Source organism: Melopsittacus undulatus, chromosome 4 (assembly GCF_012275295.1).
Source record: "Melopsittacus undulatus isolate bMelUnd1 chromosome 4, bMelUnd1.mat.Z, whole genome shotgun sequence".
Classification (NCBI taxonomy): Eukaryota; Metazoa; Chordata; class Aves; order Psittaciformes; family Psittaculidae; genus Melopsittacus; species Melopsittacus undulatus.
The window spans coordinates 22,168,718-22,184,487 of record NC_047530.1 but is presented as its reverse complement, the minus strand read 5'-3'; the positions used below and the strand labels follow the sequence as shown (position 1 = coordinate 22,184,487).

The window sequence follows — 15,770 nt, the reverse complement described above, 5'->3', positions numbered from 1 at the left end:
TGCCTAGAGCATCTCCTCCCTTCCTTCCTCACTGGCCTTGGTATGTGCAGAATTGTTTCTCTGCCATATCACTCTCTTCATCAGCACAACAGTGTTTTTTCCCCTTAACTCTGTTGTTATCCCAGAGGTGCTACCACCATTACTAATGGGCTTGGCTTTGGCCAGCAGCAGGTCCATCATGGAGCACTGGTGTTGGCTTTGGTTTAGGGATATGCTGAAGATTGCATTGGCATATTTATCTATATTAAATTTAGATGTAAGAACTTGCCTATTCAGGGTTTTGAGGAAGTATATTTTAGTGCAGGATTTGTCATGCTTTTTCAGTTGAGAAAGACAGATACTGATTTGAGGGCAGTTATGTGAAAGAGATATTTGAGTGAAGTACTTTAACTCTTTCATTAGTTACTGCTTCTGTGAAAACAAAATTATCTTATCGTTACATGGGAAAAGGTAAAGAAAATGTCTCCACTGGGGCTGTCTGCTGCAAGAGAGCAAAATACTGATCAGCTTGCAGTGTCAGCTGTTGCATGCTGCTCAGCTGCCCAGAAGGCTTGTAGCTGGATGGGTTTTGAACAGCCTGAAAGTCAGGCAGTTTACAAATGGGTGATTTGTTCTTTTGTGTGAAGGTCGTGCTGGACGTGTTTCCAAAGGGTATTGTTATAGGCTTGTATACAAGAACTTCTGGACAGACTCCATTCCAGAGCAGCCAGTACCTGAGATACTGGTAAGACTTATGGGAAACATCAAGATATTTTTTAATGGCTTTTTTGTGTGAGTGGGGGTTTTTGGTTGTTTTTGTTTTGTTGTTGGTTTTTTTTTAAGGTTGATAATTGACAAAGGCCATTCCACATAGCTTCCTTTGTAGAAGGAGATACCTTACAGCAGTAAAATGGCTGTGGATTAGAATAAGTAATCTGTTCAAAGGTAAAATATCCTTAGTAACACAAAATTTAAATATTTTTTTTTTTTGTTACTAAATTGTGAACTTGAAGTTATTTTTCATAGAAGACACTTCATCACACTTCGTGTGGGGGGGAAAGTAACAATAAAATTGTCTCTCCTTCAGCGTTGTCCTTTGGGAACTACAGTCTTAAAAATAAAAAAGCTTGATATGGGGGGACCAAAAGCCTTGCTGGCAACAGCTCTTTCTCCGCCCAGTGTAGGTGACATTGAACGTACCGTACTTCATCTGAAAGAGGTAGGCATTCTTTTAATTTTGTTAAAATTGAGGTAATAAAAGTGTACTGTAGAAGTTTTTTCTTGGTATGTGAGGTAGTAGTAGACTTAATTGTAACCTGAAATAAGAGCTGTGTCTAAGGAATCTTTTCTCACATTTGACTTTGTTTACTGTACTTTTCAGCATTATTTCTCCAGTTAGTTCATTGAAACAGGATTATAATTTCACCAGAGAGTAATGTTGCTGTTTGTGAATTAGCATCTGTGGTAAGAAAAAATAGGAAAAAAGAAAACTTGTACTCTGTAAGTGAAATTGTTTATTAATGAAGTAGCAAAATTGTACTCTTACACCTTATGATGTATAGGAGTCAGCCTGAAGATACTCTTCTGGCCTGTGCCTGACTTCCGTGTGAGCTGATGGTTTTCTGTTTCAATTACAAAGTTGTTATGCAGTAGAACATTCACTGAACTTTTTCTTTTCTGAATGCATGAGAAGTTACATTTGTAGCTTGCTTTTATATCCAGTATCTGTAGTAGAAACTTTGGTTTAAAAATGTTAGGCTTTTAAAATTAAGATCTTCAACTTAATTACAGTTTTGATACTGATTGATGTTGCTTGCTTCTTGTCTTTTCTTACAAACTGGTCTTAGATTTGCTTTGTTAGCTTTTACAAGTGAATAAATGTTAATTTCTCTAGCTGGGAGCACTTACGAATTGTGTGGAAACAGAAGACCCACATGATGGTGAGCTGACTTTCTTAGGAAAGGTATTGGCACAATTGCCAGTGGATCTGCATCTTGGAAAGCTGATAGTCCTTGGGCATGCCTTCGGGTGCTTAGAAGAATGCATTATTATAGGTAACTGAAAGAAGAACATGTGAAAACATTCTCTAAAAGCAAGTGATTTGCAGGTTTTCATTTTGATTTGGTTTTGTTGTAGCTGCAGCACTGTCTTTGCGGAACTTTTTTACATCACCTTTACAACAGCAAGTTGACGGATACAGGTATTACCTTAGATGCTTTACAATTTCCAGCCTACATCTGGGGGCAGAAGCTAGAGTTGAACATTAAATACAGTTTTTCATGTCATGAGTCTAATTTTCTGTCAAAAGTGCCAGCAGTGTAAAAAGAAGCTTTCCCAGGCAGCTGAGATACTGAAATCTATTTGTATGTGAACTAATTATTATGACAGAGGTAACTTATTCTTTTCTGATTACAAGTAACAATTTTTGAGCTTTGTCTTTCTGATGTGAGTATATGACAGTGTCTATTAAAATGGAGAGAGGGGTTAAATAACAAGGATTTTCTTTCTTCTCTCTTTTTTTTTTCTTCTTTATTTTTAAATTGTCCTGCCTACAGAGTTTACTTTCATAAAGGAGATGCGAATAAGGACAAATAATTACAGTAAATGTGTGACCCTGTTTATTGAAGTCCTAGCAGTTGTTACTAGTTTTAGCATCCTGAGCTATATATCAGACATATTCAGTATTTAAAAACAAAACACTGTCGATGATTCTTTTTGTTTGTATTGCCAGGAACAAACTGTTTTTTGCTGACAATAGTAAGAGTGACTGCATCGCAATTGTGAATGCATTTAAGGTAAGTCTTTTTTCTTAAAGTTGTTAAAAAATTCACATTACTCCTAGATACTTAGTGATACTTTTTGAAGGCTGTATCATACTATATAACAGTTCTGATTTATCACTTATAAGAACTAAAAATAAAATGCCAGAGACATGATGATATTGGTAGCTCCCTTTTAGCTAAGGAGAGTTTGGACTGGTAAATTCTAGTACACAATGAGTTTAGTGTTCTTTCTCCAGGCTTCGTAGCTTTGACTTTGTATTATTTTATTCTGTCCAAATGGGATTTTCCTGTACGCTTGGCTGCTTCATAGGCTAATAGCATGGACAGAGATCAATCTCTGCATGTACTAGCGGAGCTGGCAGAGCAAGGGAAAGACTTCTGACAGAGGAGCTTACTGTTCAGAATCCAGTGTTTTACATTATGCATGGTCTGATGTTTCTGTAATCTTTTGGACACTCCAAAATCTTCAGCTGCAGGTTTAATTTATTCCATTTTATGTTAGCCTTTTCTAACTTCAGTGAAAGCTGACTTATTTTCCTGTACTCTGGTGTTATAATTTTATGTAGCACAGACATGGGCACCTATGCCACACATACGTGTTGATCCTGAGGTTTCAGCATCATCTTTTCTGAATTCACCTTATCCTCTTGTATGCTGTATTTCCCTTGTGTCCTGTTAATCTGAAGGTGGTATTTCTATAAACCAGTATGGTGTCATAGGAAATAAGCACAAACATTCAAACAGAGGTTTCCTGTGTGGTGTTTGTGTAAGTGATGTGAAAGCTTTCTTTTGAATGGCTGAATGTAACAAAAGAACAGGGAAATAATGTTTTCAAACTTCACAGTTCAGATTAGATTTCTTCCCGAGTAAACTGAAGTTCTGTGAATCATTAGCACGTATTTTTTGAGCCCTTGCTTGCAAAAGGTTTTAGTGAATATAAAAAGTTTGAAAGCTTTAGCAGTAGAAAGAGGAGAATCTGGGGAAGTAAAGGCTAATCAGCCTCATTTAAGAGATAGGATTTTAAATAGAGTTTTTAAAAGAAAAACTAATGTCAAATAAGTGGAGTTTATTTTTCTGACACAAGGCTTGGGTATGGAAGCGGTGGATGTCAAAAGCATTATTTAAAATCAGGACACCAGATAGCCTCAGTAAAGGTCAGCAAATGAATTCTATTTGCTCACCTATGCTGATGGTGTCCACAGCAAGCTGGAGGTGGCTTGCTATCAAACTAGGAGAAATGGATTCTGCAGGCATCTCTCATAGATTTGCTGCCTAATAATGAAATTATTTTCAGTGATACTCTGAGCACATTCATTTTTCTTCAAGCCCTGTTTCCTGGGAAGCATCTGCGTCAGAACTGTATCTAAATCAGACAGTTCACTTTTCTCCCAAAGTAAGGAGGAGAGTTCTGGAAGTAGCCTGCCTTGTTACAGTATCAAATCAAAGCATCCAGTTTGTTCTGCTTATGCATATTTGGATGTGCTTTAATGCTCAGTCCATCTCCTCTAAGAAAATAAGGTGAATAGGCTGGTTCATGTTGCTGTGTTACTGAGTTACTCCTGTGCTTCTTCCATATCAAATCAGAGCTTACTCCTGTAAAGACTTGGAATGTAACATGCTTGGTCTGATTTTGGCATGTGTCTTGATCCAGAATCTCTAAGCTAGGTCAAGAAACCCAGTGACAAATATGCTGTATTTCTAATTTAGTTGCAGGAACTGATGGCAAGTTTGAAGCAGCATATGTAATTATAGTTCATACAATAGTGCTTAAACTCCTTTTTAGTCTGTGGGTGCGGCACTGTATGCCATAACCTCTAAGCTAACTTGAAGGCAGAACAGTTGTCCTCCTATAGCAATTCTTGTTCTTTAGCATGATGTGGTACACTTATAGTCCTATCACACTTTCAGCCCTGCAGTAATGCATTGTTAAGATTACATTTTGCAGCCATGCTACTTTGTGCACTCACATATGAGCAAAGGAAGATGCAGAGTTCTCACCCACCCTCAAAAAACAGAGTAAGATTATTCGTAAGAGTGAGAAGTATTTATATCTGCTTAGGAACCAACCAGGCAAGCATCATATTAGACTAAATTAATTAAATAATTAAGGTTGGAAAGGACCTTAGCAGGTCTGCAGTCCAGTCTTTTGCTCAGAGCAGATTTAGCCATGAGGTCAGTCAAGGTTACTCAGGGTTTTATAGACGAGATCCTCAAAAACCTGATTTAAGCTGCCCGTGCTCTGTGGGGTGTTTCAACAATTTATCTGAAAAAGTCTCCTCCAACCTGAATCACTGTGATTCAGCTTTCTTTATACTCCTATGCATAAATATTTGTAATCTGTGTTAGCCCAAGGGCCAGCTGGTTTTTAAATCTGTGTTAATCTCTGTTTTTTAAATTGGTGTCAAAAAAATTCTCTTTAGTATAGGTACAGAAAAACCTTCATAGTTTTGAATGTCATGTTAATATTTGTAATACTTATTACTAAAGCACTGAAGTTTATGCCTGAATACTATACCATTTCTTTTCCAGGCATGGCAAGCATGCAGTCAAAAAGGGGAGCTGAGGCATCCCAAGGTTAGTTAAACTTCTTGTTTTCTATTGAAGGTTAGTGACTGGGTTATAATGAGTATCCACAATGGCCAAAAAATAAGTGATAACATTATATCTCCAGAGAAGTTCTGTTTCTTTGGAAGAAGTGTCCGTCTTGAAGTAGACTCTGTAGTAGCAACATAGAGGAGTTGGACTTGAGGGTTTATGTGAAAAATTTAGATTACCCACAGCTGTAATGATGGCACCCAAAGTGTAGTTTATTAGTAAAATATGTAAGTATATTTTCATAGGTTTCATAATGCTTAATTGATATGGATAAAAGAAAGTTGTGAAATGAAATCAAATTCTTCCATTGCTATATATAGCTATTGTTTGTGACTACACAGAAGAATATGGGGGAAAGCTTACTAACAGTAGAAGAAACAAATTTCTAACAATTTTTACATTTGCATTTTTCACTTTCTTTTCTAGAAAGAGCTTGAGTGGGGTCAATCAAATTATATTCATATCAAGAAGATCCGGGAGGTGAGATGAAATAGATAAGTCATTCTTATCTGCTAAGTCATTCTTACCTGCTAAATGGAGGATGAAACATGTGTGGTCACAAATATAGTTGAGTTTAGAAGTCCAGGCTGTTCTTAGCATTTGTTTTACCTCCTAAGATACGAACCCAAAAGGATTTCAACATAGAATCGGTGTATAATCTTGTAAAAGGATTTCGGTTCTTTTTCTAACTTTGTTCTATATCATATATGTTTAATATACTCTGTGTCTACGAAATTCAACTTTAAATAATGAAATGTAAAGAAAACTGAGTCACAGTTCTGAAATTACTGTCTAAAGTAGAGATGCTAAGCAGTATATTAGGTAAAATGCGTATTAGTCACCTAGAAAGGAAAGGAAGTTTGACCAGTTTAGACATTTACTAACAGATTTTATTTTAATTTGTGGATGTTTTTTGATATGTTAATATGTAACTTAGTGTTCAAATTTTAGGTGGCACGGTTATTTCACAACTTGAAAGAGCGAGTCAGTGCCTTTAACATGCATGTTAATCCTGCACCATCTGCTGTGGATCAGGAATGTTTATACAAACAACGCTTCATTTTGCAGGTAATGCTTTATTGGCTGTTCAGGGGAGAGCATATTATTTACAAAATCTGTAACTGGATTTTTATGTGGTAGTACTGATGAACTTGTGTTACACTGATGTTTCAAAAATCTCTGTAGATTTTGCTATTGCAGGTAAGAAAGTACTTCTTTTGACAACCTAGGAGGACAACCAGTATTACTTTCACAGGTTTAGAATTCGTGCTGAATTGGAACTCTGGCTGTCCCTTCACTTTTGACAGTTCATCAAAATAAAACCAAGTCATACTGAGATGAATTAAACTGCTTATTTAGGCTAATATTTGTTGAAGTCATAAAAAGACTCTAAAGAAGGATGTTTTGTGTGGGAAATCTAAGAACTATCAGATCTGAAAATTACATTTTCACTTGGTCTGAGTGCCCTGTTTGGACCACCACTGGCTTGGTTAGTGGGGGGAGAAGGGGAGGGATTTGATGTCTTTCAGCTATTGTAATTTTGTCAAATTTCCAATTACATTTCTTGTCTCATTTGGGCTGATTAATAGGGACTTTATTTTCAGACCTATTTATCATTTCAGTGACAATTGGTTTAACTGTATAATCAGTTGTCGTGGTTTAAACCAAGTCCACATACAGCTCGTTCACTCACTCCCCCCCTCGCTCTGCCAACTCCCGGAGAGTTAGGAAGGAGAATCCAAAGAATGTAGCCCCCACGGGTTGAGATAAACACAGTTTAATAGCTAAGGTATAACACAAATCACTACTGCTACTACTACTACAAACAATAATGATAAAGCAAATAACAAGTGAAGAGAATACAACACCTTACCAGCCACCGACCCATAACTCACCCCACCCTGCCCTACCGAGCACCGACCGATACCTCCTACATCCCCCCAGAGCTCCAGCCCTCCTGGGTCTCTCCCGGTTACATCCTGGGTATGACGTGCTATGGTATGGAATACCTCTTTGGCTAGCCTGCGTCAGGTGTCCTGTCTCTGCTTCCTCCTGGCCTCCCCTCCTCCCTGGCAGAGCATGAGCTCAGAAAAGGCCTTGGACAAACCAAACATTTGAGCAGTAACTCAAAACATACTTGCTATCAGCAACCATTCTCAGCCCAAAAGTCAAAACACAGCACTGCACCAGCTACCAAGAAGGAGAAAAATGACTGCTACTGCTCAAACCAGGATATCAGTGAACTTTTCAGAGGTGAATTGTTAAGTATTCTAAGATGTATCATGAAAACTGAACCATCTTCATGTGGCTGATTTTTCATGAATTTATTTAAAATTGAGGCTCTTCTTCAAATCAGGGCTAACAATTACAGTTTTCATAGAGCAAGCTTGCATACAAAGATATTAACATTATGCAAGATTGTTGCAGAACTTGAACTCTTTTCATTAAAAGTATGGTTTTAAGGATTTGCATGAATTAATGTTTAGTCTGCAATTATAGTAATTCCTGGAAAGAGGCAGAAAAAAAAATCATATAAAGATCTGCTGGTATCTCTTTATGTTGTTACTTACCTCTTTTCAAGAAACTGAATGTAATCTGCTGCATTTTCAAAAATATTATCTTGATGTCAGGTTGTGATGGCTGGTGCTTTCTATCCAAACTACTTTACTTTTGGAAAATGTAATGAAGAAAGTGCTGCGAGAGACCTTGCTGGCAGAGATCCAAGAACGACTGTAATGGTACGTTAAGAACATGAATGACCTAAGTAGTAAATATATTCAGTCTTGTGGAATGAAGACAAGATCAGTTTTGCCATAGCAACATTGGTCAAGATTAAAATGTTAGATGTAAGGAGGTATTTACTTTTAATGCACATAACTCTTTAACAAGCAGTTGATAGGAGGAGATAATCTTGAAGATGGAAAAAGTAGCTGCTGTGTCTTCATCAGTGTAAATGATCTTGGGCACAAGTGCTGCAAGTTCCTCAAGCTCTCAGTTTGAGAGATTCTTCTTGTAGCCATATGATGCTCGTCATAATGTGTTCTAAAGACATAAAAGGCAATTATTCCTCCTATTCTATTCTCTTTAAATCATCTTTCCTTGAGATTGTTTGTTTCTGCAGTTTGACCTAGACTGTGTTTTTGGCCAGCAACTGATCTTAGTACTCTAACTTAAAGGCACATGTAGATTTTTCCAAAAAGTATCCATTCTAAGATGGTAACAATGAGAGAGAAGAACAGACAGTTCTATAGTCCCTGGAAAATAATTCAAAGTCCAGAATCTTGAACTTGCTAGTTAGGTGTTCTGTGATTCTGTATTAAAGCAAAATTTCCTGTGAGAGATGACTGAGTAAGAAGAAGATAGAGAAATGGATATCTGGCTACAGTATACTATATTAATAACGTGAAACTACAGCTTTTGTTTGCTCTTAACTGCTCATGCACTTATGTTGGCTCTCTGCCTCCTGAGCAAGACAGGTGTTAAAGTAGGAGAAAGCTTTTCTGTTGATTTGTAGAGTTAGTTTCCAAGTTAGTTTAGCTCATGGAATTTGTAAAATGCACAACTGTCTTGTTGTCTTGGTAATACGTGTTAAAGTTGTAATCCATTATACTTAACTATATACCACCTATAGAATTCAGTATACTTAACACTACACAATCCAATATATTTAACTGGAATGTTACTCTTAACAGAATGCCTTTGAAAAGGTGTTGCAACTAGAGTAACTTCATCACTATGTACTTGCTTTAGGGTTAAAATCCAAGAACAGCAGAATCTTTTAATAATTCAGTTTGGAAGAGACCTCATGAAGCCAGCTAGCTATCTAGTGATATGGTCAAAGCAGAATCAACAGTGAGTTCAGACCATGTTGCTTAGGCCTTCATCCACTTCTGGAAGAAGCTCTGAGGATGGGGATTTTGCAACTTCCCATGGGTTCTCACCTACCAGTTCCCTGAATAAACCAAACTGTACTGTCCTAGACTTCAGGATGTGGATTCTCTTACTTGCCTTCCTCATTCTGCAGATCTTGAGCTCCCTTCTTTCCTGGGTGCTATGGCCCAAGCTGCTATTGCTGATGACTTCTGTAACAAATTCTGCATTGTTCACCACCAGCAGATCCAGAAGAGCCCTGTTTGGCTCATGACCTCTTTTAAGAAGCTATACCCTTCAGAAATCTAGGAGCTTGTGTCCTGCCCTTCTAGCAGGTTATCAGGGTGCTTACTCTCTCCCTCTTAAGATGCAAGGTCCATGATCTGGAGACCTGTGCGTGTTGTCTAAAGATTATCTGCTTCATCCTGACTGATGACTGCTACAAATTCCTACCTCAGCGTTACCCTTACTGACCTCTTCTCTTACCCTGACCCACAAGGCTTGGGGTGTTCCATTATCTGCTCTATATAAGACCATCTTACATTTGAGCTACTCCTCCACATAGGGAAGACCAGGAGGTTGCTCTTTGACTGTCATCTCTAAGAAGCATCTAACCATCCTTAAGTGCTCTCCAGTTGGATGAGCTGTTCTACCCCACATCAGTAATTCAGTATGGGGTACTTATGTCAGGACATGCAGGGCTGTAGTTCCTCCTGTTTCCCAGGCTCTGCTCAGGCTATGCCTAGGTTGTAGTTCCCAGTGGTGGACAAGGGAGCATAGCATTCCATTGCTTTTCTGTTACAAGCAGAAAGTGGGGTACTAGGCAGCTTCTAGGAAAACTTATCAAAGAAATAAAAGGAACTACACATGAAGCTGCTTCATTTATAGTTAAAACATTCATCCACTGGCAGTTAGGGCAGCTTTAGCAGCAAAACTCCATTATTTTCCGTTGAGATCTTCAAAACCTAATGTAGTATATAGTATTTTTTGATTTTGGGACTTAGATTGTACATCACTATCACAGCTTAAGTGAAGGCTAAAGCTAATTATTTAGGTGAAAGTGCTTTAAAATATATGAATGTATCCAAATTTAATTGCTTTTTCTTAACAGCTGAGAAACATTCCTCCCTATGGATATCTATACCATAAACAGTTGCAGTCATTGTTTAGACAGTGTGGGCAGATAAAATCTATTGCCTATGATGGATCAAAGTAAGTATAAAATACTTTAAGTATCCCTCCTTTCTCATATTCTCAGTTATGAATCTAGTGATCACTTTTTTTTTTCAATGGTGCTCTGACAATAGGAGTTTATTTTTCTCTCTTAAGAATCAGTAGTTTATTTTTAATGCATTGGCTACAGTAAGGTGGGTTTGAAGTTTGAGATAGATTAATTGGAATAACATTAGGTAAACTAGCTGATTTAGAGACTCTTCTAGTTTGTCTCTTCTGTGGTCTAAGAGTGGATCTTAACTGCAGCTGCTCTGTCTATATTTCTAACTTGCATACTGAATTTAGCTTGTTTGTACAGTCAGATGGCTTTGCACAAATGCATGCAACTGGCTCTTTTAGCTAATCATCTGACTAACTTTGGACTATGACTGTTCAAAACTGAAGTCATGTAATCCTCCTTAGGCCTTTTCCAATCTTTCTTTACATAAATTTCCACATCCTTTCTATTTCTGTTAAATATGCTCAGTAAATTTGGTATGGGCTTGTGAGACTGTTAGAAAGATTTTCTTATAACCATCATGATAAGTAGAGTATTAAGGTTCATAAGAGCAATAGGCAAAGATTTTGAAGAACCTACTTTTTCCTGTTTGCTGACCTGCTGAGATAAAGACAGGGAGAGTAAATGACAGCTTTTCTGTGATTTTTGTTGTGTTTTGATTCCTCATCAAGTATTAATTGCAATTTTACTCAGTGGGGTTTTTGTTTTGTTGTGGCTTGGGTTTTTTTGAATAGGGCTTTTGTGGAGTTCTCCCGTAACCCAATGGAGGGCTTTAAGATTCTTCCTGCAGTATATCTGTCAATCAAGATGTCACAGCTGAAAATTCCTCTTTCACTGAATGCTTATCATCGAAATGATATTGAAAAGCAATTGCAAGGAGTGACAGCTGTGAGTGTGGAATCTCTAAGGTAATTGTATAGCATGTGGGAAAACCATGTTTCTTTGTGTTGAAATGAGGTTTGCTGGGATAAGTGGGGATTTCCATGGAAGTGTCACCAAGGAGGACAGGTTCAAAAAGCAGGTGTGTAAACTTTGCATAAGCAGCATGTTTTTGCAGGACTAGAAATAACATCATTGTTTCTTTATAGTTAAATGGGGTTCACTGTTGAAGAGAACACCAAGTATAGGCTATCTTTGTTTGGTTTAAAGTTTTTAGTGCATTTGCCCTTGGCATATAGAAAGATGGATGTACGCAATAATTTTTCTTCATGCTATTGACGATGTGGGGATTGTTAGAACCAAAGCAAATAAGGAGTGGCATTTAGTGACATAAAAGTGAGGGGGGAGGAGTATAACAACAGAAACTGGGGAGAAGTGTAACAGCATAAGGTGGGGAGGCATAATAGAAAATACTAATGAGGAATGCAGTGTAGTGAGTCTTTCTGGCCCACACCTGCTTTTATTAAACAATTTGGTATGTGGGTTTCATTGTTGCTATATGCTGTCTGTGATTCTGAGCTTCAGGTCATACAAGCCACTTCTTAAAATGCTAATTTGCTGATCTTCTGCTTGGCCTGGAGGCATTTTAGTATTTTCAAGAAATCTAACTAAAATAGGAAGGCTGGAATGAACCAGAAATGTTAAAAGTGCAGGTGAATACTTCAGCTGCAGTTGACTGTATTTAGTGTTTAATAAAATATTTTAGCAGTTTGACTGTGCCCAAAACAGCACTTAAAATCTTTGTGGAAATTAATTCTCGAGGGACTTGTGAAGTCTTCTACACTAAAAGACTAGTTTTAGAGTTCTTAACTTTTGTCAAGTAAAAGGAATCTGATATATTAAAAAACATTTATGAATTTATCTTTGTGCTGTAGTGTACTCTGTTTTTTTAAAAAATAAGCTTAGGAGGCATGCCATAGCAAAATGCCTCACTATTTAACCTTAATTCTTTTAATTTCTTACAAATTGATGACACAGTTGTGTCTTGGTATGTATCTTCCCTTCCTTTATTATAATGGCATTCAGTTACTCTGTAATATTTTGGTTCTGCATGGTCATTTTGCATTCTAATAGAATTCGTATATTACTGACTAAAAGTTATTACGTACATCCATGTGCCCTAGGGACACCTTGGGAAGTAAATGAAAGCAAAAGAATAGGACTCTTGAGGTTTTGCTTGTGAAGTATTTAACATCATTATTCCATTAACTTTTTAGAGTAAATGTGGATTGTCAAAAGCAGAGTGTGGAGCCTATGGAAGTTTCATTTGGTGCTTTACAACAGCTAAAGATGATCCCAAGTCATCTTCTGGCCATCAGTATAACAGAGGTAGGAATGTTCTACATCTGAAGTAAGGAATATCTAGTAATCATTACCTAGTTAACTTTGAGGAGATTAATATCTGATAATCTTTAATGAAAAGAATGGGAGCTAATACTGTTTTTAGCATAAAGGTATCCTTAAGACACATGGGGAATATTCTTGGTCTGGTTTTCAGTAGTTCTTTGTTAAACAGTACTCATATGTCACACATAAATTTCAAACATTGGAATTTACTTGCACTTGACAAAATTTGTGAGATTTACTGGCAGTAAATGTTAGCTGGAAGTAGGCATAAATGTAAAGAAAATTAATGGGAAGGGGGAAATATTTGTTTACATTGTAGAAAAGAGAATCAGTAGGTATTTGGGCCATTTACCTGGTTGTTATTAACTGGCAGTTTTAATGAGAAACTGCAGATGTGAGAACTGAGATGAGTTAATGGTACCACATGCTTATTTGGGAAAAATGTTGCAGGCAAAAAAAGATAGTGTGTAGGGGAAAATTGTGTGCATATATAATATGTCTGGATTCTGAAGCTGTGAAATTTTACATCTTGTGTTAACTATCTTCCCAACAAATAGAGTAATACAAGCAGTATATATGCTGCTGAAATAAAAACAATGATAAAAGCAATCCAAACCACTGAAATTACAGGCTGAAGTATTAAAATAGCTCTTGATACTAGTGGCATGGTTTGCAAGTGCGGAAAAGAGCACTTTCCTCATTTTATTCACGTAAATGTTGGATCAAAAATGTCTGCGGTTTGGTCAGACATATTCCAACCATTCAGCTATTTGTGTTACTTGTGTTTAATACATCAGCTTTAATGGTCATGTGTATTGAAAATAAAGATTCTTCTTTATTGCAAGTATTCGTTAGAATATCAGAAATGGTATAGGAGTTCAGTAAGACGTTTGTAAAGCTGGCTCATTCAGTTTTATTTCAATAGTGATGTGTTCTTTTCAGTCTCCTAAGGGATAGCTGATCATAACAATAACAATACTGATTTGCTAATAGTTGCAGCTAACTGGTATTCTTTCACTAATAAGAGAAGCGCACCATATGTCTATGTATCTGGCTGGTCAACTGTATACATTGTATTCTGTGTGTTAATTTTATGTAGAAAAATAGAAGCAATCTTTTCTAAATTTTCTGTATTTTAGTAATGTTTATATTGGGGTGTACTTAGAGGGAAAGTGTATTGCACATCAATTAAAACATTTTAAAAGAACATCTAATTATGAGAGAAATGCTTCACTATTATTGCAATATGAGAACTGTTCTATGTGCATGTCAGGAGTATGAGTGCTTTCAAGTATTTTGCTCAGATGTGTTTTGTATTTGATGTAGAATAACGATATGAAATCTTTTATTGTCTATTTTTTGTACTTTCAGATAATAGAAGTTGGACACTTTTGGGGTTACAGGACAGATGAAAAAAATAGAACTGTACTTCAGGCTCTAACTGCTGAAATTAACTACCAGAATCTGATGGATTTGCCAGTGTCTCCACATCCAGACATGGTTTGTCTGGCACCATTCCCTCGTCTGGAAGACGGAGGATATTTTAGAGCTCGTATTCTGTGTGTTTGTGGAGATTTTGCTGAGGTATAGTAATACGTTATATTAAATTGGTAGCATGTAGTTGGGTTAGCAATCCTTGTGGTTACGCTTTCTTTTTTTTAAGCAAGAAAAATGTTCCTGATGAAATTGGAGAGACATCAGTTTGATAGATGGACCACTCAGTGGGTAAAGAACTGGCAGGATGGCCACACACGGAGAGTTGTGGTCAATGGCTCAATGTCCAGCTGGAGACCAGTAATGAGCAACAAGTCCAGAGGAAGGCAATGAGGATTATCAGGGACTGGAGCACCTCCCATATGAAGATAGTCTGAGAAAGTTGGGGCTCTTCAGCCTGGAAAAGAGAAGGCTGCGTGGAGACCTCATAGCAGCCTTCCAGTATCTGAAGGGGGTTATAAGGATGCTGGAGGGGACTTCTCATTAGGGACTATAGTGATAGGACAACCGGTAATGGCTTAAAACTTAAACAGGGGAAGTTTAGTTTGGATATAAGGAAGAAGTTCTTTACTATAAGGGTGGTGAGGCACTGGAGTGAGTTGCTCAAGGAAGCTGTGAATGCTCCATTCTTGGCGGTGTTCAAGTCCAGGTTGGACAGAGCCTTGGGTGGCATGATTTAGTGTGAGGTGTCCCTGCCCATGCCAGAGGGGTTGGAACTAGATGATCTTGAGGTCCTTTCCAACCCTAACTATTCTATGATTCTATGGTTATAACTATTCCAGTAAAGAAATCTGTAGAGCTAAAGTAAAATTGTAACAGAATGATGTCAGAATGGGTGAATTAGGGTTTTTCAAGAGCACAGTAATATTTTAGTTTTAAATTGAGAGGCTGTTGTTGATACAGTTGAGGTATCTCTTGTGCTGAAATGGAACAAACCAAAATAAAGACTAAAACCTCCAGTGACTTTGAAAACATAGTGAGGAATGCATATGTCAGAGTCCAGTACTACATTGCTGGCAGCAGCCCCATCACTTCCTCTTTATAAATATATTGAGATTCATCTAGAAGTTTCTTGACCTCAGTGTATTGCTGGTTTTCAGTCATTCATGGCCACATTGTCTAAGGTTGTTGTTCTGCCAGTGTTACTCCCCCTGGTTTACACAGGTTTTCTTTTTTAACTCCTCTTTCCCCTCCAGTTACCTATCTGTTTTTTTCTTCTTGGACTTTGTTTTGCTAATTGAAGCAAGTTGCACTCTTCTCACATACTATGTTGACTTTTTTTTTTCACCTGGTCTTCTTCTCACTCCTCATTTTTCTTTTGACCTCAGTTTTCTGCAGCAGAATTATGCATGCTCCTGTACATATAGTTCTGCCTTTATTTATACAGTGATGCTAGTATTCCTTTTCGAACTCAAGAGTTTCTCCTCTGCATTCAAAAAATATTTCATATGGTACATGCCACATATGCCTTTCCATAGCTTTTTTTGTATGGGCTCCCTCTTGTCATCTTACACTCAATTCTGTCTCCTTGG

The 15,770-nt window shown here is 37.3% G+C and overlaps 1 protein-coding gene across 1 annotated transcript in view; it reads left to right on the top strand.

Moving 5' to 3' along the window:
• The window catches only part of TDRD9 (tudor domain containing 9), a 96,588-nt gene that overhangs the window by 68,147 nt on the left and 12,671 nt on the right, over positions 1–15,770 (top strand). The window contains exons 17-29 of the mRNA XM_034061302.1: positions 627–724; positions 1,067–1,198; positions 1,874–2,033; positions 2,116–2,179; positions 2,711–2,774; positions 5,292–5,336; positions 5,784–5,837; positions 6,309–6,425; positions 7,988–8,095; positions 10,339–10,439; positions 11,193–11,366; positions 12,615–12,726; positions 14,116–14,328. Of these exons, the coding sequence (XP_033917193.1) occupies positions 627–724; positions 1,067–1,198; positions 1,874–2,033; positions 2,116–2,179; positions 2,711–2,774; positions 5,292–5,336; positions 5,784–5,837; positions 6,309–6,425; positions 7,988–8,095; positions 10,339–10,439; positions 11,193–11,366; positions 12,615–12,726; positions 14,116–14,328 (1,442 nt within the window). The remainder of the gene's footprint in view (positions 1–626; positions 725–1,066; positions 1,199–1,873; positions 2,034–2,115; positions 2,180–2,710; positions 2,775–5,291; positions 5,337–5,783; positions 5,838–6,308; positions 6,426–7,987; positions 8,096–10,338; positions 10,440–11,192; positions 11,367–12,614; positions 12,727–14,115; positions 14,329–15,770) is intronic.